Genomic DNA, 27,937 nt, shown 5'->3' with positions numbered 1-27,937 from the left:
GTAAAAATACTCAGCGATACACTACGCAACAAAACTAATGAAGATATATGTATTACTTGGAGCAGCAGGGGGAATCCTATGACACTAGTCAACCGCAGTATATCAGTGTTAATAAATAATCATAATATTTGTGCCTTTCGAGATTGCAGAGGACTAGAAGTGCAGTTTGGTGCAGTTTGGTGACAGCCGGAATTTCAAAGGATTTGCGTGGTGTCTGAAGCCTTCGAACTAAGTTGGAGTTGAACTGATTGTAAGTACATAAGTGCATATTCTTGATGTGGAATTCGTAGCGGATGAAACTTAAGAAGCTAGTTTACATTAGATCCTACAGTCGTAAAATAGCTTGTCAAATTCGAAAATCCAAAACTATAGAGCCACGAGTTTTTTTCCTTATCAGGCATAAGGGGGCCTTAATTCGTATCTGTTTTCAGATTTTCGGCTCAATAGCAGGCTTGGTTTTGAAACCAGCGCAGTTTGAAGTTCAGATTTATAGTGGTTGCGTGACATGAAGCTCCGATTGCGTTTGACGAAAAATATAAACCCGTGTTCAGGAGAACGTGACGTTAAGTTACATTTATAGTATTTTTAAAATGAGTGACAGGGATCAAATGTCAAGTACTTTTACTTCGTTCGAGTTTTGCCTTAAAAAGATCGAGTATTCGCCAAGGAGGTTTTGTCCTTAGTCAGAATAAAGTAAAACTTTGAGTTTAACCGCGGATTTATTGAGTCGTTCTCAACAACCCGTTTGGTGATTTTTTTCAATCTTTTAGGAAATTAAGTGTTCGAAAAAGTGTTTTTTACATATTCGTTGGTTTCGTTTAGATAATCAGTTGGTTAGATAGTCAAAGTAAGTTCCAGATGTTTTACACTATTTCTGGCCGCCATGTTGGTGGACAACTCATACTGGGCTCTGTAGATTTTCGTAAAACATTTCGACGAATACCTTAAATTTGGGAAAACTAAGAGACCTAAAACTTGGAGAAGTACTTCCTTAACCTATCTACTATTTCACGGCAATTTCTGAACCTTATCAAGCGAATTTCTTTCTCTCGATGCGTGACAGTGACAACGATCAATTAATGAATTGCACATGTGGTACGTTGACATGTAGCTTTTGGAATTCATCATTTCAAGCCCTTGTCATTAATTGATCGGTCTGTTCAGTTTCCAAGCGTATACTTTATCTGGTTATGTCATAAAAGCAGTAGAATTTTTATAAAGGGATGACTATGATAATTAGATAAAAATGACAAAAGGCCTGTTAAATGCCCAAATAATTGCAGATAAACTCAAGAGGTTTCTTTAATCTTCATCAGCGAGCACGCCATGTTACAGTACCATGATTCTTTGCGCACCGATAACTCTATGTAACAGTAACGAAATGTCTTAACACTGCATTCCCTTTCTTTGTGAAAAGAAACAAACTAACAAGTGAAAGCCTTTGACAAAATTTAGGTCTATTTAACTCTCAATAAACAGGCTACACAGAGTATTGTCTTTCAAAACTGTTCACTTATTCAGAACATAAACAATCTTAAGAGTGCACTGTCTTTCAAAATTGTTCACCTATCCAACACAAAGTCCTTAAACTGAGGTGGCATTTGTACAGTTCGAGACGGTCTACTCTTTGGTTCAGTCGTGGTTGCCCTGTCAGTAACTGAGGGTGGGACCATGCGATCCTCTAGGGTTTCAGCTCCAGTAGAGTTGTCCGGTTCCTGTGGGGTTCTGTACGGCTTAACAAATGAACTGTGTCTCCGCTGCACTGTACCATCAGTCGATTTCAAGGTTAGTTCCTGCCCTTCTTTTGTCTGAACAGTGTAAGGATTGGGCTGAAAATTAGCAGCTAACTTTCCAGATTGCTTGGTGTTCTTGAGAAGACCCTTATCTCCAAGTGTAATTGGGTTGTCCACATCATGCCGTTGTTTGTCATTATACATTTTGCCTGTAGGCTTTTGATTCCAGTCACGATATCTCGTGCTCTCCTCCTGAGCACTTTTGTTTGGACGCAATTCTGGAAGCTTTATCCTCAATTCTCTTCCAAGCATAAGAAATGCTGGGGGTTGCCCTTGTGCTACTGGGGGGGAGTTTATTGGCCAACAAGAATTTATCCAGTTCATCTTTCCATTTCTTCCCTTCTACTTCAGCTACCTTGAGTGATTTTAGCAAGGTTCTGTTCTGGCGCTCTACTTCGCCATTAGCTGGAGGCCAAAGGGGTGAAGATTTCTGGTGCTAAATGCCATGTGCAGCCTAGAAGTTTTCAAATTCCTCTGACACAAACTACGGTGCATTGTCAGACTTAAGGCTGAATGAGTATCCATACCGTGTAAAGATTGACGTTATCGCTTCTATCATCTTCCGGGAAGTGGTTGAATGCAGGATAAATACTTCAAAGAAATGGCTGTAGTAGTCAACTACCACAAGCACGTTCTCTCTAGAGGGAAGAGGACCTAGGACGTCAATTGCTACTTCTTGCCATGGCCCAGAGGGTGGTTCTACCCGCTGCATAGGTTCAGGTGCACAAACTTATCCTGCTTCTTGACATTCATGACGAGGCATTTTACACTACGACCAATCACCACTTTGTATGTAGTGCCCAAAACTACACAGTTCAGGATTGTTCTCTGATTCCCTTTCTACTTCCTTTGCAGTCATAGCTACTGGTGTACTTTCTTGTGCATGTACTCTAACGAAGTCGGCTTCCTCACCGCTGCAATTTTTTTGATTCACAGAATTTAATCGTGAGAGAGCATCTGCAATGTTTGTCTTACCAGGGCGATAGATCACTTTGAAGTTGTAACCCTGTAGGCAAAGGACCCATCGTTCTATTCGTGCAGATGGCTTTGAAGACTTGTTATAAATGCACTGCAAAGGCTTGTGGTCAGTCTCCTGCTCAAACTCTCGACCGAAAACACACAGCTTGAATCTTTCACTGGCCCATACTAAGGCAAGGCCTTCTTTTTCTGTCTTTTTCTCGTCAGCATTCTGAGCTGTTTGGCAACTTGGGAAAAATCTGGCAAGAATTTGGCACAATACTGTACAAGGCATAAGAAAGCTCTGACCTCTGCATTACTCTGTGGAGGCTTGGCATTTTGAACTGCAGACACCTTCTCTTCACTAGGAGCGATTCCTTTACTGCTAAAATCATGTCCAAAGAATGTTAATTTTAGAAGTCTGAACTGACACTTCTCATTTAGAGTCAATCCACGTTCTCTAAGACGGCGCAGAACAGTTAGCAGATTCCCATCATGCTCCTTGATTCCCCATCCATGGATGATCAGGTCGTCAGCAATACTTGCTACTCCTTTACAGCCAATCAACACATCTTTGACAATTTTCTGATATTTTTCAGGAGCTGAGGTAATTCCGAACATTCACCTCTTGTATTGAAAAAGACCTCGGCACGTAACGAAGATTCAGTTTCAAGTTACGCGATTCAGTTTCAAGTTCCACCTGGTGGAAACCCCACTTCATATCTAATTTACTGAACACTGTTGACCCATTTAAGTCATGTAGAAACTCTTCAATAGTGGGAATAGGGTGCCGGCCTTTCTCTTTCGATTGCTTCGTTGGCTCTCCTGGTATCCACACGGACCCGTATGTCTCCCTCAGGTTTTGGTACTACCACCAGAGGTGCGACCCAGTCTGTTGGACCACTAGGAACTTCCTCGATGATGTCTTCTTTAAGCAATCCATCTCGTTGCTTGTCAACTTTGTCTCTTAAACCAAAGGGTAACCTTCTGACAGGCTGTGGAACAGGCTTCACATTTTTATTCACATGCAACTTAAGCTGAAAATTTTTCAATTGTCCCACTCTAGAAAAAACATCAGCAAAGTTCTTAACAATGTCCACAGAAGTTCCTTCACTTGTGATTGAGTATGCTTGTGGTGAGCTCGGAGGTCCGGCTCTCAACACATTCAGCTTTTCAGATCAGCTGTATCCTTTCCCAGCAGAGTTTTACCACGACCTTCAACAACAGTAAACTCATCCACACACTTTTCTCCAGACTCTTCACAATGGATTTCATTTTCAAAAATTTCTAACAACCTCGATTGGTTTGGTTTGGCCCTTCGGGATTTGCGCTTCACCCCTTTGTGTTTAAGACTTTCCCACGTAGCACGATCCACAATGTTACATGTTGCTCCCTAGTCAATGAGGACATTCTTTAACTGCACACCTCCAACGAACAAATCAACAGCACCACTCGAGCCATTACTACTCTTCGTATCCAACACAAGAGCATAGTGATCTTCTTCTTCTTCTTTCTCTTCTGAGACTTTATTAGCTCCTTCTGAACGGTATCTTCCACTAGGTTTCTTGGTTGACTTTGTCTTGCAACCAGCCGCAAAATGACCACTTTTACCACATTTATTACAAGTCTTGTGTAATGCTGGACAGCTCTCTTCCTTCGCAAGATGACCAGTTCTACCACACCAGTAGCATTTCCTTTCTTTTCCAGGTTTCTTTCCTTTCATCCCCTTTTTCTTTGCTTGTCGATCATTCGGACACAGTTTGTTCACCTGCTCAGGTCTTTCCATAGACTGTATTTTGAGTGTTATAGTTCACTCATATGTTTTATACACAGTGACAATGAATAGTGCCATGAATTCATCTAAAAAACACTCAACTGCTGCTGAAGGAAATTACAATCACTGTCAGAATCAGATATTAGAAGCATGAAATGTAAGAGTATCAAATAGAGGTAAACTTTACACTTTGATTTAGCCCTCAGTCATGTACTACTAGACTTACTGTGGCCATTCATGGTAAAAGGAGGAGCCCCCCTTCATTGATTTTTTTTTTCTTTTTTAACCGTAAATTTTTTGCAATCAGAGGATAGATTGTTGAGTGATTTGCAAGTGAAATAAAAATTGTGGATTATGTATGTTAGACTATGCTTCTATAGACATTCGCAGTCCTACAAGAAGTCAGATATGTTTCAGGCAAAAAACTCTTTTTTCTCTTTGAAGTAGACTCGGGTGTTTTTACCGATTCCATTTTCTGCCTCAGTAACTTTGTAAAAACCTATACGAAAAACCTGAGAGGGGAGGATAGTTACCCCTTACCTCTTACCCCTCCCTGTGTAGTAGAGTTTAATAAGGGCAATGAGAGGAGTTTAGTAATTATGGTGCATGATTGAAATATGGTATAAAGAAGGAGGTTGTGAAAATGGTTATATCTCCTCAATTTAGACTTCACACTTGTTGAGCAACTGGGTGAAGGGAAGAAGAAAATTCCCAAGACAACGGTGCAAGATGGAACAGCGGCCGACATACTCAGAAGTGAAATTACATGAGAAGGAGCTACAACTGATAGAGATGACACGGCAGCTAGCAAATGCCCAGCAACAATTACAAGAGAAACATGAACAATTGACAAGTGTTCGAAGGCAATTGCAAATAAAAGAGAGTCAACTGACTGAAATGCAGGAAAGTCTTTCCACAGCTCAACATGCCCTAAATGAACGTCAACAGCAGGAGTCACCTGACTGGGTGATTCCACGAAATCACATCCAACTGACTGATAAGCTCCTCGGCAAAGGAGGATGGGGAAAGGTTGTGGAAGGGAAGTATTGCGGTTGTGCTGTTGCAGTGAAAACAATCCATGAATTGATTCTCTCCCCTCATAACCGCAGACTGTTTGGGCGAGAAATGAAGATTGCCTCAAGATGCCGTCACCCCTGTTTGCTGCTGTTCATTGGGGCAACAAACGATGACGGAAGTCCTTTATTTATAACAGAACTCATGGAAACTAGTTTAAGAGCACTTATGGAGCAGCGATCACTTTCTTCGACAGAAATCTCCTTTATATCTTTGGATGTGGCTTTGGCATTAAACTACTTGCATCAGAAACAACCCTTGCCCATTATTCATCGTGACATCAGTAGCGCAAATGTGTTGCTATACCGTCAAGGTAACCAATGGCGAGCTAAAGTATCAGACTACGGAACTGCTAATTTTAAGCAACACACCATGACAGTTGCACCAGGGAATGTGATCTATAGTGCCCCTGAGGCACTCTCAAAGAGTCAAACAGTCAAGGTATGTAGGAGATGACATTTCGAAAACCACTGCAGTTTTCTTGAGTGACTTATTTGATAGTGTTATTTTATCATACATGCATTTTGACTCATTCTTACAAATGGTCTGTTGGAGGACAGTTGCATAAATGACACTAGCATTAACAAAATTTTGCCTTTTAGTTATTTGAAACAATAAGCTGATTCCATGTACGGCAATAGATTACAGGAGATGTAAAAATGTGGTAAAAACATCAGTGACATTTTAAGCTGTGCCTCGTGTGCCCCTTTTTTTGTTCAAACCACATTTTAACATGATCTGTGATCGACATGTATTACTGAACAGTTGCACTGCAACAACGAATCAGTGTATTAAAAACACCCCAAGGGATACGAGAAGCATGGCCAGTTGTTTTGTATGTATTAATGTTATATATATGCACAAAATATACATTAAATATACCGGTATATGTAAATTTTCTTTTCTCACCATGAAGAGAGAATTTTGATGAGGAAAGAAAGTAAATGTATACTTTCAATTTGCAATGTTACGCCCCCTGTATTTTCATTGGCCAGATTGCTAAAAAAACCCAGCCATCAGGTTTTTGCAGCCCCTCCCTAAACCTACCTCTTTGATCTTTAACCATACTCTAATTACAAGGTGACCACCATTTAGCTGAGCTGTGACATGTCAATCTCGCAGCATAACAGGCATGCTTTTACAAATCCAAGCAGATGCATAATGTATATATATATATATACATGGAGTCGACCATCTTAAACTTACGGTTATTGAAAAAGTTAGAAGTCAAAATCAAGAAATCAGAAAAGCAAGAGAAAATTATTGGATATTAAGACTCAATCCTACTGTCAATAAGCTTACTACATGAATTATAACTGCTTTAATTTATCTGTTTTAGACACCATGACACGTTTCGCTGTTATCTATTCTATTTTTATATTATTACGTCATGACATGTTTACTGTAATATTTACACGAATTTTAAATTTGAATATTGCTCATGTAATTAGTATGCTCCTGAAGAAGACCGAGACGGTCGAAACGTCGAGCTATTAAACCAACAAAGCTACATTGGAGTTGGCCTCTTGACCATTACATCTCTGCTCTTATATATATATATATATATATATATATATATATATATATATATATATAAAGCGTAGAACGTAGATATTTGCAAAACAGTGCTAAGGCGAGTATGTCGTTCTTCCTAAGGCGAAGCTCATCACCTTAGTTGTGATTTGAGCACTCTCGCATGGCAACGTGTCTGCACTTGGTCCCACAAGTGTAGCGCCCAGGCAATGGTTTATTCCAGAGCTTGGCCCAGTGTCTGCACTGCACTGATGAGACCCACATAGGTCGAAACAGTGTGCACTGTCTGCAGTATAATATATATATATATATATATATATATATTATATGTATATAATAAGAATAAATAGAATAAATGTTTGAAAAGAAAATTTGCCTTGAGCGGGATTTGAACCCACTTCCCTTCAGTTACTAGTCTGGTGTGATGACCACTACACTATCAGGACAACCATGCTGGCAACACGGCAATCAAAGATGTGATTTACGTGATCGGAGACGTGGTCTCCCGGGAAATTTAACTTTAAATTTAACCCCATATGAAACCCAACGAAGGATCTATTAAAGATATACGACCGAAGTCAACTTAGCGGATCACAAAGGAGGATCCAATTACGGATACAGGCGTGTATCTTTCATAGATCCTTAGTTGGGTTTCATATGGGGTTATAGGCTTCCCCTACCCTGTCACCTTGAAAAGTTAAATTTCCCGGGAGACCACGTCTCCGATCACGTAAATCACATCTTTGATTGCCGTGTTGCCAGCATGGTTGTCCTGATAGTGTGGTGGTCATCACACCTGACTAGTAACAGGAGGGACGTGGGTTCAAATTCCGCTCAGGGAAAATTTTCTTTTTAAACATTTATTCTATTTAAGTATGATTACTTGGGGTGTACAGGGTCAGGGTTTCCCTCGTATACAGAATTTATATATATATAATTAAATATAGGAATTAAGTCTGCATTTCAATTATTTTGTGTTACAGTGCTTGATACATAAAAGTAGAGCGCAATATATATTGAGTTAGAAAAATAGAAAGACTTCGCTCTCATCTTTACAAGCCTGTTTTGTGATTGCTCACTCATCAGGGGATTTATTGATAAGAATATTCGTAACGATCGTTTATGTACTTTACAAATTTGCATAAGAGGCGTGGCAGTAAATTTAAATGCTTTTTTTCAGTCATTACACAGTAACGCTTTGTTTCTGTGGCAGCATGAGGCCACAAGTTCATTACGTTTATTGAGTGATGATAATCAGGTTGGCAGAGGATAAGCGGTTTTTCTTTAAGGCAGAGGTTGCCTCTTTTACTTGCAATGGCCACTTTATGTGGACGCATCCTTTCATCAAGATCACCCTACAACTGCCTAAGTAAAAGATCCAACCTCTTATGCAAACTGTAAAGTATATAAATGATGGTTATGAATATTCTTACCAATAATTCCCCTGATGAGTGAGCAATCACGAAACAAGCTTGTGGGGATGAAAGCGTAATCTTTGTATTTTTCGAAGTCAACATTTATACATATTTTTTAAGTTTTGAAAAGGGTTTATTCATAACAAACCACCTAAGTTACAAAATAAAAGTGCTAACGCACGTGGGCTTGGCCCCAACTAATTATTAATAAACAGTCCAAAGTTCAAGAGTTCTTAAATATATGCGAGTATTAAATATTACTAATATTAATGTAAGGTTATAAATAATTCCAAAATAGTTAGGTCTAATATTAATATAAGCTTAATCTATAACATTGGTATGGCTAGGGCTAATGTAGACTAATATTAATGTAACTCCAGGATTGTTTAATGCTAATTCTAAGTTGTAAATAATTCCAAGTTGATTTAATCAAATGTTAACTAAAGCTTAAGGTAAACTAATATTAGAATAAGCTTAATCTATAATATTGGTATGGCTAGGGCTAACGTAGGCTAATATTAATGTAACTCTAGGATTTTTTAATGCTAATTCTAAGTTGTAAATAATTCCAAGTTGGTTTAATCAAATGTTAACTAAAGCTTAAGGTAATCTATTTACAAAAGTATTCTATAGGAGTCCCCATCAATTGTACAGATTGACGGGGACTCCCAAGCGTTTCTAAAGTTAGACAAAGAGAGTCGGAAGTAGTCGCACGCAATTCTGTTTTTGGCCTCGCTGAGGGCATAGCGAATTATACCCTCAGGGGGGTCATTCCCATTGTGGAAGGTAGACTTATTTCGAAATTTCCAGATGCTGTACAGGATTGTCTTAATTAGAAAGCGGGCAATACGATTCTGTTTTGGACTAGCGGGGGTCCAACGAAAAAAGAAAACATAGGTACAGGATGGGAGAAATCTAGTTCCAAGGATAGAGGAGATAATAGGAGAAAAGTGGGTCCATACAGATTTCACACGGGGGCAATTGAGAAAACAGTGATCTATAGTTTCTTTACGGGAACAGAAGGCGCACTTATCTGAGTCGATATATCCCCAATTCTTTAGAGAATCGCGGACCTTAATGGCGCGAAGTAGAATTTTCCAGAGTATGTCGTTCTTATAATTTTCAGAAAAGTCATCTCGCACTAAACTCCAAAATTTGTCGAGATTAAAGTCAATCGGAAGAAAGGGAGTCCAAAAGCGATGAAGAATTGGAGATGTGGAGTTTTCCTTCAAGAGAGTTCGATGACATTTCTTGGAAGAAAATTCAAAATCGCACCACTCCGTGCGGGAGAGAATCCCACCTAGAGTGGTGAGCGCCGAGAGAACATTCTCATAATAGGGCGTCACGATCTGTGTACTCGGGGTGGAGTTATCTCGAAGAGAGCTCCGCTCCGAGCGACAGGAGGCAAGCCTAGAGCCTAGAAAATATCTGGCCAAATAAAAGGATTTTGATTCGCGATCATCTAGATTGGAAATTACTGAGGCTAATTTAAGAGATTTACCTTTGATCAGGAAATTCAAAATGCCGAGACCGCCACTGCTAAGAGATTGGTGGCAGGACGCTCGGCTAACCGTTTCAATTCAACAACCCCAGACAAATGGCCAGATTAAAGCGTTCACCTTTGAAATTACCCATTTCGGGACACACAAAACTGTAGAGAGATATACGAACTTGCTAATTCCGAGGGTGTTAACGATGAGTGATCGGCCGACATGAGAAAGAGAGCGGGATTTCCATAAGTTGAGATGTTTTTCTAATTTCTCTAGTTTTGGCTGCCAGTTATCTAATTCAGTATCGCGGCCGAAAACCTAGAATTTTAATTTTGTCACCCTTTTGAGGCCAAGCGGTTGGTCGTCGCGCGAACGCCACGCCCCCAACCACATGGCCTCTGTTTTCGTGACATTAACGCGTGCCCCAGAGCCACGCTCGTAAATATTAATTATGTTGAATAGAACTTGCAGAGAGCGATAAGATTTCACTATACAGGTCGTATCGTCAGCATAATTTCCAACTTTATAGCAGAGACCATGTGCGCCCGGAAGGAGAAAGCCTTCGATTTTAGGATTATTTCGGATTTTGCATGCGAGAGTTTCAACGCACAAAACATAGGGGAGGGGAGACAGGGAATCCCCCTGTCTTACCCCACGAGACAAAGGAATCGCATCGGTTAGCCATTCATTAAGAATAACACGCATATTGGCCCCATTATATAAAGTGTTGATCCAAAAACAAAAACACGGGCCAAAACCAAAACGGGGTAAGAGGCTTTGCAGAAAGGTGCGATTAACGCGATCGAAGGCTTTCTCTTGATCTAAACTAAGCAAAATGCCGGTTTCATTCGTGCGGTCGATGTAATCTAAGATATTTCTAAGTAAATGTAAGTTTGAAGTAATTTTGCGTCCGGGCACAGAACAAGTTTGATCAGGGTCAACGATATATTCCAGAACTTTAGAGAGTCGAAGAGAGAGAACTTTTGAGCATAACTTATAATCAACGTTTAAGAGGGAAATCGGACGCCAATTTTTCAGATTCTTACGATCTCCTTTCTTAAAAATAACGCGTGTGTTGCTCATCTTCATGGAATCACACATCTCTCCGGTTTGGTAGCATGCATTTAAGACTCGACATAAATTTGGAGCTAAACGATCCCAAAATCTAGCGTAGAATTCAACCGAAAGGCCATCAGGGCCAGGCGATTTATTCCTATTCATATTTTTCATAGCGAGAGTAAGTTCGTCAAGCGTGATCTCGCCTTCACAAGATGACGCCTGATCAAAAGTTAATTTCCGTGATAGAGAAGATAAAAGATCTTCTTGAAGAGCAGCATCTATCGGTTCTTCGGAAAAGAGCTGAGTGTAGAAATCGATATGAGCTTTTTCAATCTCTTCTTGGGAGGATACTTCGTTACCGGTAGAATCATAAACCGAAGAGATGTGGGATCGTTGAGCTTTAATTCTTTGTAAATTAAAAAAGTACCGACTGGGGCGTTCGCCTTCCTCTAGCCATTATGCTCTACTACGAATAATGATTCCTTCGACTTGTTTAGTTCGAAGGGCTTTCAAACGACATTCGGTGTTAGAAATGAAAGGGATAACGGAATTGTCTCCGTTAACTAAACGTTGACGAAGACGGATCAATTTGTTTGTCAAAATCACCTGGTCTCTTTGCAATTGTCTTCGCTTTTTACGGGAAAAGGAGATCGTTTCTTCTTTAATAGACTGTTTTAAAAACTCCCACCAATCTTGGAAACACGGAGAACAAGATAAAAAATGTACATGATCATCGATTAGTTTCTCTATAGTAGCGCAAAAATCCTTATCGTTCAAAAGAGAGTTGTTAAAACACCAAACGCCTGGACCGCGTTTTACAGCGGTAGGAATATCAAAGGTAAGAAAATCAAACTCGTGGTCGGATATCGAACAAGGGCGAATGACACACTTAACGTTGGGTGATAATAAATCTTTCGAAATTAAAAACTTGTCAAGTCTACTCCCAATTGACCGTGTGGAATCAAACCACGTAAATTCTCTTGATCTTGGATGCAAATTTCGCCAAACATCTGAAAGAGCGAAATCACTTTTTAAAGATTCGTAGTCTTTGTGTATAGAGATATTCCCACCAAATTTATCGAGAGCGTTGTCGAAACAATTAAAATCTCCTCCGATGATAGTCGCAGAGGAGGGAATGAAAAATTCATGAATCGAAACAAAAAAATTTTTCCGTTCGGTAGGATTGGTAGGAGCGTAGATATTGACTTGATTAATATCAAAGTCGTTGCACCTAATCAAAACACTGACAATACGACCTTGTGAGTCCTTCTTCCAAGATACGATTTCGTTTGAGCATTTTGAAGAAATCAAGGTGACGACACCACCCTGTTTCCCGGAGGCAGGGGACCAAAAACTACGGCCCAGCCATCTACGGGATAGAGATTTGATAGTAGATTCAGAATGAATTAACGTTTCTTGTACAAAACAGACATCACAGTTGGACTTCTCGATCAAATCAAACAAGAAATTGTAGGTAAGGGGGTTTGCTAGCCCCCTTGCATCAATAGTTAAAAGTTTGAAAGAGCTTGGGAAAAAGACTCACTTAAAAAAAAATTAAAACTTACTTGGACTTTTTAGTGTGTCTATTTTTTCCTTTTTTCTTTTCCGTGGGAGTAGTTTCCTTTCGACGTGGAGATACATCGGATGATTTTATTTTGAGATCGTGAGTGGTTTCCATATCATTTTCGGTTTCAGAGGTATACAGTGGATTAGACGAGGTTGTGGTAGGAACAGGTATCGATGAGCATGGCTTTCCAGTGTGGTGCGTAGGTGTAGTAGGTTTACGAGTGCAGGCAAGGGACAGATCAGGCAAGCGAGCAGGTGTGCGACGGGATGATAGCTTGATGGGTTTGGGAGCAATGAAACCATGAGGATCCAGGATCGGGAAATCAGAAGAGGTGGATGACGGTTGAGAAGATTGTTCAGAGAGATTGTGCGAGGGCAGTTCGGGTTGAGAGTGTTGCTGTTCAGGTTGAGAGTGTTGCGAAGGCTGTTCGGATTGAGAATTTTGTTCAGACTGTTCAGGTTGAGAGGGTGGCTGAGTCTCGTTAAAATTATCGGGCGGTGGAGGGGATGGAGGATCTTGCGTACAGATGTCGGCGGATGGTGAAGGATTGTGCGTACAATTTTCGTCGGTGGATGGTGAAGGATTTTGCGTACAATTTTCGTTGATGGGTGATTTTGGCGGCAGGAGAACAGAGGCGAGAGGGAGGTTTTCGTCTATTTCTTCGTCAATATTTACATCTTGGTTTTCGTCAGTGTGAGTGCCATGAATTGTTGGGAACACCCAGGAGTATTCGCAGTTCACGCCAAAGTGACCTTCCTGCTTACAAATACAGCACAATAAGGGGCGTGAACAATCACGAGCTTCGTGGCCAACACCTTCGCAATTGAAGCAAATTTTGTTTGTGCAAGCGTTGCTGAAATGGTCTGGACGATTGCATTTTCGGCAGGTTGGGTTCTGACCGTTGTATTTAATAAAAATCTGGTACTTCCCAAAACGAAGAAAGCTGGGGATGGGCTTAATGATACGGACTCTGTAATGTCGGAGACCATTATAAATGTTGGGCGCGTACGAGTGTTTTCCTCGGCGATAATGAATGACTTCACAGTAGGGCGTAAGGCGTTTAATTATTGCAAGTTCAGACAGTTCGAAAGGAGCGTCGTAGATAGTTAGGAAAGTGAGCGGTTTGTCGATGTCTTGAAGGGCGAAAGGTTCGGAATCAATGTTGAGAGAATTTAGGCGTAGAAACTGTTCTTTGGCGGCAATAGATTTGAAGGTGACCACAACTTCACCGTTGAGTTTACGTTGTAAACACTGAATGTCGGTCGGAGAGACATTACCCTCGGCAAAAGCATCAAATACAGCACGGGCGCTTGTATTCTTGTTTGGCATAAAGAAGGCAGATTTCGGCCTCTGAGGCATGCTGTTTTCGGGAAAACGTATTTTTGGCGGTCTTGTTTCACTTGTTATATCAGAAGTGCGAGCAGCCCTTGAAGCGTATGAGTCGCCATTAACGGTTGAGCGGTCTTGAACATTTTCGTTGCCAATCCTTAACATTTCTTCCAGTCCATCGACATTCATTGTTAAATCCATTATCATACAAAAGCAAGAGTAGAAGAGAGGGCCCAGAGGGCAAACTAACCTGAAAAATCTCGGATTCCGTAGACCACGCTTTGGCTAGGCACTAGCGACAAAAGCACGAGAAGCTCTTTACTGTTTCGGCCTTCTGGGCCTCATCAGTGCAGTGCTGATGCTAGGATGGGGGAGAACCGATACGGATCCCCAAACGATCCCACACTTGTGGTATCATCTAAGCCATGCCAGAGTGCTTAAACTAGAAGAGCCTAGTGAGCTATGCACAATGCTAGCGGCGATGACTCATCCCACAGTGCTCAATTTGGACATGAAAGCAGAGCTTTGTATGCCAAAGAGCTATATCTAACTGCATATATATATGCACACACACACACACATATATATATATATGTGTGTTTGTGTGTGTGTGTGTCTGTGTGTCTGTGTGTGGACTGAATTATAAAGAGTTTTTATTGGTTTTACTATTTATTGTGGCTTGTAACTTATCTTTTAAAGGTTGATGTGTACAGCTTCGGTGTTCTTCTGTGTGAGATGTGTGTCCGAGAACTGCCAGATCCTGAAAGGCTTAAACAACAAGTTGTTATGGTTACAAACCATGAACTGCGAAGTCTCATTCGGAAATGTTTGAAGTTAGAACCAGAGGCGAGGCCAAGTATGGAAGAAATAATTACTGGTAAGACATGTTTGAGAATCTTTAATAGCAAAGGCAGGCATTTTCCGAATCCTAATACCTGAAATAATTACTGAAGAGTATCATTTGGATTTGACAACTGTCAACCACCAAATGGCCAAAAAATTACTGAATCATCAACTGTGAAAAAATGTCGGCGACTTAAAGGCCTACTTCTTGTAACACGAAATTCCTCAATCACTGAAAACCTTCTAAAATCGTCCTTCTCAAGAGCCATCCCGGACCATGTAGTCAATTGTTTTACGGTAAATACATTTGCCGCTGGTCATTTTACAGTTTTCTTGCGGTATTTTGAATTTAGTCCGTATTTAATTGGAAATTGTACTCTTCGAAGTGGAAAGTTTCGAATAATATGTAAAATCAGGCCAGCTCGTGCGAGATCTGTTTGAAAGGTGACTGAAGTGCCTCCAATACACCTTTCACGGACAAAACAAAGAACTACATCCATCTCAAATCAAACTGGGTGCCTCTAGTTCAGCCTTCTACTACCCTTGAGAGCTACTCGAAGAGATTACTGTATCCAAGCAAAAAACTAATTTGTAACGCTCTGAATGAGGTCACTGTTCTAAAGGAGTTGAAAAACAACTCTGGTTTAAACCTTAAAACCTTAAAAGAAGAAGCCAAAGAGCAACTCAACACCAGAGTTCACTAATTAAACACCTCTCAAAGCATCGATAGTAAAAAAGAAGCGGGAATGGTTAATGAGTTCATAGACCAAATGTAGCTAAATGTATCGGCGGAAACACATTGATGACATGATTGAGAAATGGCTTTCACAAACTCCCAATCCGCCTAAATACACAATCAGCCCTTACTGAAAACGATTTTTATACAACATCTGATCATCTCTGGCTAAAAAAGGGAAAATCTCTTACGACACACTTGTGAGAGCAAAATTATAATTTGCAGGCGACAATGCGACGCGACTACAAAAGCCACTTTAGGGATTCCATACATGCCGGTCTGTCTTTACCTTTGTTCACAACGTGGCAAGGTTAAAATAACTGACCAATCAGAGGCGCTATTTAACCAAAAGCGGTGATTCAAACCATAAAGAAGCGACCACGTTGCATCAAGGTTGGAAATAGGCCTTTAAACCACCAACATAGCCTGCCGGTATTACCTAATAGTTCTCTATTGAGTGGTAGCATGATGTGCCCTTTACGAGTGATATGTTAAAACAATTGAAAAATGTACTTGAATAAACTTTAGGTCCCATTGTTCACACCTGTGGTAATGGGACAAAACTGTCACCTTTGTGGAGGAATTTGAGGTGTCTTAGTGCCTCAAACGTAAGTTTAAAAATAGCTCCGTGCATAGGTTGATAGGGTCGTTGAGTGCACTTTGAGGGGTTACTTAGCTGACCCCCGTTGCCACTTATGAAGTGATTAAAAAACGAAACTCCTTTTACTTAAGACATTTAAGCAGTTGATCAGCTTATTTAGCCAACTAATTTTAATTGCTTTTTGTCTTACTATAAGACTATAGCAGACGACATTCGCAGCAATCTGCATCAGTCCTCACTTGCTCCAGTACTTGCAAACCTCTTTATGGGACATCATAAAAAAAACTGGCTAGATAACTATTCATTCTCTGAAGTTCTGTTCTACAGACGCTGTTGATGACACCTTTTGTTTGTTCAATAGCGAGGAGGACGCGCTCGTATTCTTTGACAACACCAGGCACCCTAGTATTCGTTTCACAATGGAAAGGGAAATTGATAAGAAATTATGAGTTCGAGACATATTGTTAGACAACCGTCATACATCTATCGTCAGTAGTGTATATCGCAAGAAGACGTTTACTGGTCTTCTTACTAATTATTTCGTAGCCTATATGCATGACAGGACTGTTAACTATAATAATATCTAATGCTACTGAAATATAAATGATCATATAAAACAATAAAAGTGTCAATTGGCCCAATACTAAGATGTTTTTTTTAAATGTTCATGATGTACTGTTCAGCTCATAAAATATCCTTAACTTAAAATGTTCATAAAATAGTGTTCATAGAAACCAAATCATAATGTCCTAAAGTTCTTACGATGTAACCAGTTTAAATGTTCTTGCAAAGTTCAGAGTGCTACTTATTATTATTATTATTATTATTATTATTATTATTATTAGTCAAGGCGCGCTATTTACATTTTTCGCGTATTTAGTATTCAAATTGTAACGTAAGCCCTGACACGTAATTTGTAACGTACCTTAATATAAATTCAAATGTACAACCGTTAAAAGCTCATTTGCAACTGAAGATGACATGAGACTGTCGAAACATGTCTTGTAAATTTAAACTCAAAGTTGTCGTTTCTTTTTTGAGAAATATTGTTTCATTTTAGTACTTAAAAGTATTCGCTAAATTCATATCAACCTCACTGGTTATTTTAGAGAGCTTAGCATGGCCAAAAATACCACACAGTTAAAAATTTATTGGTGGAGAAATAGTGCACAGACAACAATATTTTTCACCCATTTACTCGTAAGGTCTCAAAATCCTCCTTTCTGCCTTCATTTGCAACTCTGAAAATTCTATGTAAATTCAACCAGTATCCTCTTTAATGATAACTTTTCCTTTATATCATTACATCTTGATATTGGTAAACAGAGCTTCAGCCAGAGGAGAGCAGCCAAATGGTAGTTCCAGCAGGCAAGAGCGGTCAGGAATACCAAGACATACTATTTCCTTCAGATCAGAGGAACCAACAAACAGTTCCTTTTAAAGGTGGAGGAAGCCAAATGACAGTCAACATTCATAACTTTGAGGTTGGATCTATGGTAGAAGTTCCTGTAGCGGGTGCCGGTTACACCAGATATGGTGTCATTCGCTGGATTGGAAACGTTCTATCTATAAACAAGCTGGTAGCTGGTTTGGAGTTGGTAAGGAAGTTGATTGAATATTTTCTGAGTCTGGAGGAGGGTAAGGGTTCACGATTAAACTTGATTATGATAGGACAGTCTTCTCTTAATTACGAAGTGAAATGAAGGTTAGTTCGTGTACAAGATCTCTTGTTAGACTTCCTTTTCTAAAAAAATGACGAGAAGGCACACAGAAGGCTTGAAAATATATAGCAACTCTGAGCAAAAGTTACTTATCACGGTCCCACAATGTCCTTTGCCCCGATAAAATGATGTGGTCTAGCTAACGGCTAGTGCGTAAAACTTCAAATTTAGAGGCTCAGTTTCGACACCTGGGTTGGTCATGATGTTGTATTCTCAGGTCTGACACTTCATCCCAAGTACCCCACTCCGCCTGGTTAAATAAATGGGTACAGGTGAAGTATCAGGGAAGCGGAGTAGATGCTGAAAGGCAACTGGCAATGGAAGAAGCAATTATACTCATAGTCGCTTTTTTCATACATTCATATACAATGCAGGACTTTCATTAAAGAAAGATATTTCATCTGCCCAGATGGAAGGGGTTTCTTTGTATATCAACATGTTGACCAATGGTTCCAGAAAAGAACTCGCGTTTTTCATAATTCATGAACCAACAAATCCAATTTGTAGTTCTTGGGACAAGAAAACCATGATTTACGTGACACTCTTATCACTATCAATAAGTGTTTCTCTTCTTTTGAAGGAAGAGGAAGAGTCTGCATGTTCAGATGGGACTTTTCATAGAAAAAGATACTTCACCTGTCCAGAGAGAAGAGGTTTCTTTGCTCCATTGGAGAATTGCCGACCAGATTCCCGCTTTGCTAACTGGTCAACCACTGATGCCAGTTTAAATGTTGAAAAAGGTAATCAAGCCAAATTTGAAAACTGTACAGACAATTGGGGCAAATGCGTCACATTCTAGATACATCTGAGCCCCAACTCACCTCTTGGGAACTGAAATTCCAAATACCGGAATGCTTTACACAATACTTTTATTTTTAACGATTTGGTCATTTAACCCCTTTCCCCCAGATACTGCAGATGTTGAATATTGTTCTGAAGGTAAATGGTGGTCATCATTCAGCTCATTATGTTGAAAACTTAACTTTTCCCAAATTTTTTTTCCGTCGAAATCTTTTGCTCACCATTTCAGTGTCTTGGCTACTATTTAACAGCAACTTATTTTGATAATTTCTCTGGACGCTGTTGTCCACACCTCTCCTCTACGGTTTTGCCTAAAAGGAGTTATACGCCTCAGAAAGCGTGTAATCTCTATCTTGGCCTTAATGAATATAGGTCAAACTCTGTTACCGACTGCTTTGCGAGACTAAACCTCACAACAAAAGCTGACTGACCAAACAAAACCTGACTGACCATTTCAGTGTCTTGGCTACTTTTTAACAGCAACTTATTTTGATAATTTCTCTGTATGCTGTTGTCCACACCTCTCCTATTAGGTTATGTCTAAAAGGAGTTATACGCCTCAGAAAGCGTGTAATCTCTATCTCGGCCATGATGAATATAGCTCAAACTCTGTTAATGACTTCTGTGCGAGACAAAGCCTCCCGAAAATTGCCTTCAAATGTGCAAAAAAGGGGCTTCTACAGAGGCTACTATTTTAAGTCGTGCGAAGAAGCCTGTTTAAATGAATTAAATAACAATTTTTTGCGACAACCCGGGGAGAAACTGTTTGTAAACTGGGTGTTGTGGGTTTGTGCCTGTAGCATCGTCTGGAGTTTGAGTGGTTAGGTTACTCTTTGAGATCTCGAAAGGTGCGAACAAATAAAATTTAAACGTACGTTTCTTGAACTGATATGGTTTTTAGACCTTACTTCTCCTCTAATTGCATACGAAGATGTTCTGTTAGCTCTACGCTTGTTGATAAGAGAGATCAGTCCATTGAGTTCATATGTTCTAATTATTTGTTACCACAATTTTGATGTAATGAATAATAATTGTTTGCAGACTTTGGGAGCATGGTCTCTCCAGAAGTAGTAGGCGTAACCGAACCCCCTAAAACTCTTGAGGATAGACACTGTGGCCCCATGCGCGGCCTCCAAGGTCACCATTTCTCCTCCTACCTTGATGCCGCACTTTTCAGTATGTTCGCCTTCACAAGTGTGTTTGACACCTTGCTGCATCGTTGCAGAAAAGATGACGATTTGATGGAATATGATAAAGTGCAGAGTGTACTGAGAAACTTCATTGTAAATCCTCTGAGAGTGTACGTAATTGCATTATAAATTAATGAACAGATGCATATACATATATATATATATATATATATATACATATATATATATATACATATATATATACATACATATATATATATATATGTATATATATATATTATATATATATATATATATATATAGCTCTTTGGCATACAAAGCTTTGCTTTCATGTCCAAATTGAGCACTCTATCTAGGATGAGTCATTGCCGTTGCAATTGCGCATGCTCGCTGGTTTACTCTAGTTTGAGCACTCTGGCATGGCTTAGACGATACCACAAAGGTTGGGTCGTTTGGGGTGACCGTCTCGGTTCTCCCCCATCCTAGCATTAGCACTGCACTGATGAGGCCCAGAAGGCCGAAACAGTACTGTCTGCAGTTATATATATATATATATATATAATTATCAGGATTTAGGTTACTTGAACTTTTACTGCAACTCTGAGTTTCATGCGTCTTGCGAAGCCATCGTCAGGCAGTTGCCTGAACAGATGAGATAAATTGACAGTTGCCTTAATGAACAGATGATACATAGAGAAGCATATTAGGAAGAGAGGAACAAAGTACATGTTATACACTGTTATACTGGATCCATTTAGCAAATAAAGAGGAACCCACATTAAGCAGCCACCCAGGAACTGACTTGAATGTCTGGCTGACACAGGTTGTGAATTTGAATTTGTTGCACATGCAGTTCTAGCAAGTAGCTATAGACCCTAGCTAATGCAGTGTTTATTTTACCTGCCATACATTGTTGGTATCTTTCACACTCATCTTGCATTTTTACGTACAGATTTCATTGGGGTGTCATTTCAGATTCTTGACGATAATAATAATAATAATAATAATAATAATAATAATAATAATAATAGCTTTTATGTATATAGCGCTCATATCCGGAGCTCATGGCGCTTTACAACACTACGCGGAGGACTTTTACCAGACTGCTAAGCAGTTTACAATCAAATAAAGAGAAATATCTTAATGTTAAATATTGTGTTATTGCAGGTACGGTTTTGTTCGTGCAGACCGCCTTCTTACGCTGAGACACCTTCTTTACGTGCTCAGCTCCACAGCAAACCTAACAAATGAAGAAAAAGGTGAGTTTGAAAACCTTCAAGACAACCTTAAAACTGCAGATAAAACTTACCAAGGAGAACACTGTAGTGATGTTGATGTCAAAGTGTTGTTTTCGTATCGGCGGCTTGATTACTTTCACAAACAGGAGGCTTTTGGGAAGACTTTAATATCGATTCTTACTTAACAGTTTCAAAATTAATTTGAGATTTGCCACTAATGCTAGGGAATAGCGTATGGGGATATTTAGGCTACAAGTGTCTCCCCTCTCTAGTGAAAAAGCGATGATTTTTCACGGCCAGTCATACTTTTACTTTCAAGTGATGTACTAGTGTCCTCTTGCCCTCCCTGTGCATCTCCATATCTTAAATGTTACCTTTCTAATCGGTAGTCCTTAGTATGCGCTGATGTTTTACACCAAAGTGTCTCGGAACCGTTCATGATTTTTTGGGCTGGTTAGACCTTCAAAGCAGTAAGGGAGCTGGTCAAACTTTGACTAAAAAGGTAACGAGGATGCGTTGTTTCCGTGAGATTAGCCTTGATCAAGGGCCACCCCACAACTGAGGCTCACACTTTACGCAAACTGTTCGTCATTTTGTTGTTGTGACTTTTTTTTAGACCCAGAGGAATTTTTAAACGCTCTCCTGCAACAAGTATTAAAAGCGGACCCATTCCTTCACTTAAAGTAAGTTATTTGTAAAACTACAGTTTGACTGCATTTCATACCGTAGACAACTGGGGTTTTGCTCAGGCGCAAACGTAACCTTGTTGTATGGATTTTACAGGCCCCGAGATGTACAAGAAAAGAAAGGTGAAGGAGCTTTCTTGTACCAGATAATAACTGACAAGGATGAAACGGTGAAAATTGCTCAGGTCCAAACTATGTTAGAGCAGTCTTTTATCTCAGCGGATCTCATACTATCTGAGGTAAGAGGGACGTGTGGTGATGCAAACGTTTCTTTAACGAAACAGCAATTTCTAATGAATACACCACACTTTCCCTAGTAACCTCTGTAAGTCTTAAGTGAAATTGTTGAACTCTTCACTCCCAGCATATATTTTCCTGGTAATATCTATAAATTTTCAAGCGATAGGGTAATAAAGAGTATGTTGCTATTATGCATATTATGTTTTGCCGTTGTTATTTCAAATTTGAAATATTTCATAGGAATAGTTAATTTGACCTGGTCCAGGTGCTTCTTTTCCTTTTGTTATTCAAACTTCCTGGTTTTTTTTTGGATTAGCAGATATATATGTATTTTGTTTTTCTCCGTCTCTGTTGTTGTAACCGTTTATTTGGATGTGAGCGGAATAAAAAGAAGCAGAAGTTTGTTCTAATCGTGAAACAAGAAAAATGCAAACAAAGCGATGTTGTGTGATTGAACACCAAATTCTTAGCGCCTCGTTTACGAGAAATGTATGGCAGACAGTGTAGAGATTTGAATTTAAAGCGGAACTAAGTCACTTTTCTCGCGTTGGTCTTTTTTTTGTTTTTGTTTTTGCCTGAAGTTTTGTCGGTTGTAATCCTCACATTGATCACCCTACTTTGATATTCTTGTGAGTCGTTTGTTTGTTTTCACAGGTACCATCGTGTTTGATTCTTCAGATGCCACGGTATGGTAACAGATACAAAATGTACGACATGATTCTATCCAATCTGGAACTCGACGTCACTCACATCGTCGAAAATGGTGCGTGCCACAGGGATCCCACACGTAGCTTTACTTTCTCAGAGTCGCTATCTGGCGACGTAAACTCATACAAGAGTCGCAGCAAACAACGAGAGAGAACACCAAATATTTTATTACTTAACGACTTAACGCCTGTCTTCGAAATAAGCAATTTTGCAGATACTTATTTCACTTTCACTTCAAGTAATGACAACGTCAAAACTTGCTTCATGACTGTCGAAGAGAGGTCATTAAATTAACGACTTTGCTTTAGATTTAGCTGCTAGTTTTTTCCTACCTCTGTCCCCTAATCCAGGCGAATGTGAAAATCTTAAAATTCTGTTTTCAGGGCTAAGTAGACGAATCATAAGGAATTATTGGGATAGAATCAACTGATTGGCAAAATTTTTCCCTCCGGCATCGAATCCGTTGTTTTAATTTTTAGAACTTAGTTTCCTCAAATTGGAAATTATTTTACATAATCAATTCGTGTCACCTATTGCGCGCTACTATGTCTTCAGTTCTGTGATTTTCAAAGTCACATGACTTCATCGTGTGACGTCATTTTGCAAAGAGCTTGTTGTTAACAAAGATCGTTTTGTTTCCAGTTCCTCACGAATGCATCATGTGCGGCAAGGACGTTGCTCAATATGAATGCAAGAGGTGCTATCAAAAAGGTCTCTTGAAGGACGGACCCGGAATAGCGAGCTATTGTAAGAGTTGCAATGAGAAAATTCACGCTCATCGAAACCGTCAGGATCATAAACCAAAGCCGATACTTCTACCTCGAATGTACAGTCACTACAGTGACCAAGCGAAAACGGTGGAAAAACAGCTAACACTCGATAAGCAGAAAATGGATCTCTTTGCTGTTGTCTGTATCGAGATGAGTCATTATGTGGCGTTTGTTAAGTGTGGTACGAAAAAAGACGCCCCTTGGTGCTTCTTTGACAGTATGGCGGACAGGGAAGGTGAATCCGAACTCATGACTGGCTATTTTGGTCATTCCTTCACTTTTTGTTTGTTTAATTGTTCTTTTCTTTGTTTCTTTGTCTCGACCTGACAGAAGTTATGACAAGTTATACTTATCAGTATCAATCGGCTGAACTTCCGATCAGTCGTTCTTATCTCCTAATAATTTTCCTTTTGTTCGTATATCTGTCCGGTCTTTTAATTGCCACTTCCAAATTGATTTGCAAGGAACGAGAGTACAAAACCTCAAGAAAAATCTTATCATTTCGATAATACAAATGTCATCTGAACTGACCCCTTTAATCCCTGTCCTATATGAACTACCCTCGTTTTTATTTTACTGTAAGGTTTTCAATTCTGGTATACAATACATTTAGGATATTTGATTTGGATATGTTACTTTTTAAAAGGCATAGCATTAGGGCTCTTGAGTTCAGTGTTGTAGATCAAACATTTAGGTGCCAATAGTTTAACGGGTATCAGTGTTTGTAACCTTAGGACATCTCTTACTCTGTTTATTTTTTTACCGCCTTACTTTTCATAAGGAAGAAATGGTTACCATATCCCTGCTGTGACACGTTGTCCTGAGGCACTGGAATGGCTCTCCAAAAGCCCTGAGGAAATCTTTACAGCAAAGGAAAGAGGCGAGATGCCTGAAAAAGTCCGTCGTCTGCTTGGAGATGGATATCTCTGTATGTACCAAAACTTAGACGCGACACTGTTTGAATAAATCTGGTGAAATGTAACACGTCAATACCGTAGATCATACGAGGACTAACCGCTTGTTAACTGGAATAGACCGAGGTCAAGTTAATAACTCTACACCGCATGAAATACACGTGTAAAATACGTTTGGAATTGCCTCTCGTCTGTGCACATAATAGTTTTGCGGGAGAAGTGTAGGTAAGGAAAAATTAACAAATGAAATGTTTCGGGCCCATACTTATTGTTTGTAGACATATCTTTCTTAGCCTCGCTCGCTTCTACGTAAGTTTGCACCATCATTTGAGACAATAGAAAAGTTTTTTAACTCTATAATTTCAAGTAAAAGAGATTTGCATGTAAAGCAGAAACTTTTAAATAATCTGGAGTGATCTATCAATCGCTTAGAAAGTGAGAAAATCAGCTTTGAAAGAATGTTGTAACACGTTTATGACACTTAAAGGCTTAAAGTGCATATGACAAGGTTTTTTTTCCGACAGATTCTGGTTGCTTATATCGTCTTTAATATACTTGAGGAATTTGGGAGCAATCCGGTAAATATAAGTACTGAATTTTTTCATTTGAATCGCTGTCACCGCTTGAATTTTTTTTTACCGCCACTTCGCTTGGCCAGACCACCAAATAACTAACCTCGTGACGTCACATTGAGTGTAACACTACAGCAATGGCGGACTTTAGTCGAAAGCGTACAGGAGGGAAAAGATGTGTCGCTGGAGCACCAAATAAGACGAGTTGTAGCAATAATTCATACACACCTGGTATAACGATGCATCAGTTCCCTTCTAATCCAGAAATAAGATCGAAATGGGTGAAATTTGTCCAAGTACATAGACCAGAAGACTTCAAGGAACCCGTGAATAAACATGCTTGCTTGTGCTCTGCACACTTCGAAGATTCATGTTTTACCGGAGATCTTACTATCGTTGAAAGCATGAGCGAACAAAACATGCGCCGAGTGTTAATCAAGGGTTCAGTGCCAACGAGAGATACGACAAAAGCTCCAACGACTCCGATTTTAACTCTCATTTTTGTTTAGTTTGTGGTAATTGGATAATTCGCATGTTTCAGAGGGAAGGTGTACTTAATATGGAGGAAGTATATTTGTCTGTAGCATTGGAACAAAGGAGACATTACATAAAATAATTTAAGGATAGAGGATTAGATAAAATTTCACTTTAGTGTCCTGGTTGTTCATCTTCAACAGGCTTGTAACCTCTTTTGTGGCTTGAAGGATACTTGTTCCTAACAGCACTATATACGCAGGCACATAATGGTCTTCGGTTATCCCGACCCATGAAGCCACAAAGCCATCTAATCAACCATCGATACGCAACTGATCTAAGAAATCTACACAGAAAGAAGAAAATGAAACTATTAATTTTCTGAGAAACAAAAGAGTCACAACAAATTGAAATAGACTTTGAGACGGTTTTGGAAGCCATCTTGACGGGTAGGCAAAGCGGTCAGAAATTACAGTGTTTGTATGGGAATCCCATGGCAAAAATTTTTTACAAAATCAAATTTTACGCAATTTATGAATCGCAACGTTAAAGTACTGAGTAGAAGATTGTATTCACCTAGTTTGAAGAATGCAGGTTGGATACAAGATTCTCAGTTAATTTTCCATACATTTGTCTGTAACTTTTCGCAGGGTAGAAGGGGCGGCGCGCAAAAGGCTTACAGACAAATGTGTGGAAATTAGAAAAATTAACGGAGCGTCTTGTATCAAACCTACAATCTTCAAATTTGGTGAATAAAATCTTCTACTCGGTGTTTTAACGTTGCGATTCATGAATTGCGTAAAATTTGATTCTGGGAAAAGTTATTTGCCATGGGATTCCCATACAAAACCTGTAATTTCTGACCGCTTTGCCTACCCGTCAAGATGGGTTCTAAAACTGTCAAGGGCTATTATCATTCAACTATATTTTCTGCTGAACTGATTAAGAAAGCAACTTTTGTTTTAATAACACGTTTTAAGATTATTATCCTGTGATATATGCGATAGATTTGGAGCATACGTAATTTACTGTACTCACTCCTTTTGCGTAGAACCGGTTTGTCGGCGATAGCGTAATAATGGCCCCACTTGCATCAGTACTGTCGGGTTGATCAAGGCTGAGAAATCTTCGTGTTGTGTTATACACTTTATATTCTCTATAGAACCATCAAACACTAATTTACCGATGGCATTTATTACTTCATGACAGCAACGAAACTCCATTGCGTCTTCCAAAGCTACGCCATGACAGTGTTGACATTTGCACCTATAAACATCGAGTATCGCTTAGAGATCATTGTAATATACTCCATAAATACTATGACATAAGGTTCTTACCATTCGTTAACGTTAATCTGGCCTTCAAATCGAGCCTCTAAAGTAGATGGTCGAAGGCCATCGACGTCTGTTTCATCGTCTCCGTCTTCTAGATCTTGATCGCTATCGCTGGCTAGCGGTTCGTCTTGATATGGCTCCTCTACCATATTTTCTTCTTCGGAATTGCCTAATTCTGCACGAGATGATGAGCTTGAAGATTCTGAGTGGTCGGATTCATTACAGGATTCGTCTGAATCACTAAAACTCTGGAGGTTTTCTCTGGACATGTTCGATTCGTTTTAGTATTCTTAGGATAGGTACACCATATGACATCACGCATAAATTAACTTACAAATATTCATTACCAGGCTCCGGTAAGATAATGGCCGAAACTAGCACAGTTTTGAAGGGAAAAAAGTATATTAAATTTCTTTACAGAACAAATCTAAATATTTCAGGCGTGAACCAAAGACTATAAACTAAGAAAATTCATCGAAAAAAAAAAAAAATAGTCATACGCACTTTAAGAGGCTGTCCGCCTAAGAACGGATAAGGCAGATTTCGGACCTTCACCGATTTCCCTAATTTTTACTGTAAAAGTCGAGACGTCTATCCCATGAAAAAATATTGCGTTTATTTTGAACCAGTCTGGTTTTTTCACTTTTTACGAGATATTTTTCAAGGTGACCTCAAAGGCACCCAGTTTCCCCCCCGGACCTCCATAATTTAGCTACAAAAGTCGATCGCTGCTGTAGCCGTATTTTCAATTCTAACGAGCTTTCTATTTTATATGTCTAAGATCAACCTTTTGTCATTACGTTAACGGTAAAATAATCACACTGTATATATTTTTCACTGAGTTACAAATTTTTCAAAATACTTACCTCGAGCGCTGAAATTTGTGATGCGTGAGGTACATGTGGTTGAAAGCTATTTTCTCTTATGTGGGACCTAATCTCGAGTCAAATCTATTACAGCCTATAAGCACTTACACCTAATAAGTAAATTATGGAATAGAACTTTTGGGCACTCTTCATAGCGCGCCGCAGAGAGCTTTGCGAATTTAACAAATATTCTCCATTTTGATCGAAACCAAAGATAACGCGATCCGCACATGAATCCGATTTCTAAGCCCTAACGGCCTAAAACTGCTTGAAGATAAAGTACCAACTCCT

At 39.4% G+C, this 27,937-nt stretch overlaps 2 protein-coding genes across 3 annotated transcripts; one reads left to right on the top strand and one right to left on the bottom strand.

Annotated features, from left to right (window-relative positions):
* On the top strand, positions 1 to 25,010 carry LOC111318941 (ubiquitin carboxyl-terminal hydrolase CYLD-like). Of its 2 annotated transcripts, none has more exons than XM_088755507.1 (12): positions 1 to 250; positions 5,191 to 6,039; positions 14,691 to 14,868; positions 17,498 to 17,769; positions 18,473 to 18,632; positions 19,735 to 19,993; positions 21,012 to 21,103; positions 21,699 to 21,765; positions 21,866 to 22,007; positions 22,663 to 22,771; positions 23,359 to 23,721; positions 24,268 to 25,010. In XM_088755507.1, the coding sequence occupies exons 2-12, from the start codon at positions 5,254 to 5,256 to the stop codon at positions 24,450 to 24,452; spliced, it is 2,613 nt and encodes an 870-aa protein (XP_088611633.1). In that variant the 5' UTR covers positions 1 to 250; positions 5,191 to 5,253; the 3' UTR covers positions 24,453 to 25,010. The 2 variants fall into 2 exon arrangements, with proteins under 2 accessions (XP_088611633.1, XP_088611634.1); XM_088755508.1 differs by having other exon boundaries at positions 24,272 to 24,437.
* A 1,243-nt stretch (positions 25,011 to 26,253) lies between these two features.
* LOC148734606 (uncharacterized) lies at positions 26,254 to 27,206 on the bottom strand. Its single transcript, XM_088755558.1, has 2 exons — positions 26,784 to 27,206; positions 26,254 to 26,712 (listed from the first exon to the last, which is right to left on the bottom strand). The coding sequence occupies exons 1-2, from the start codon at positions 27,047 to 27,049 to the stop codon at positions 26,481 to 26,483; spliced, it is 498 nt and encodes a 165-aa protein (XP_088611684.1). The 5' UTR covers positions 27,050 to 27,206; the 3' UTR covers positions 26,254 to 26,480.
* Between the last annotated feature and the right edge of the window lie 731 nt (positions 27,207 to 27,937).

The sequence above is a fragment of the Stylophora pistillata genome, chromosome 3 (genome assembly GCF_964205215.1).
Source record: "Stylophora pistillata chromosome 3, jaStyPist1.2, whole genome shotgun sequence".
Lineage (NCBI taxonomy): Eukaryota > Metazoa > Cnidaria > Anthozoa > Scleractinia > Pocilloporidae > Stylophora > Stylophora pistillata.
The sequence above is the reverse complement of the archived record's forward strand: the minus strand, read 5'-3'. Positions and strand labels throughout refer to the sequence as shown.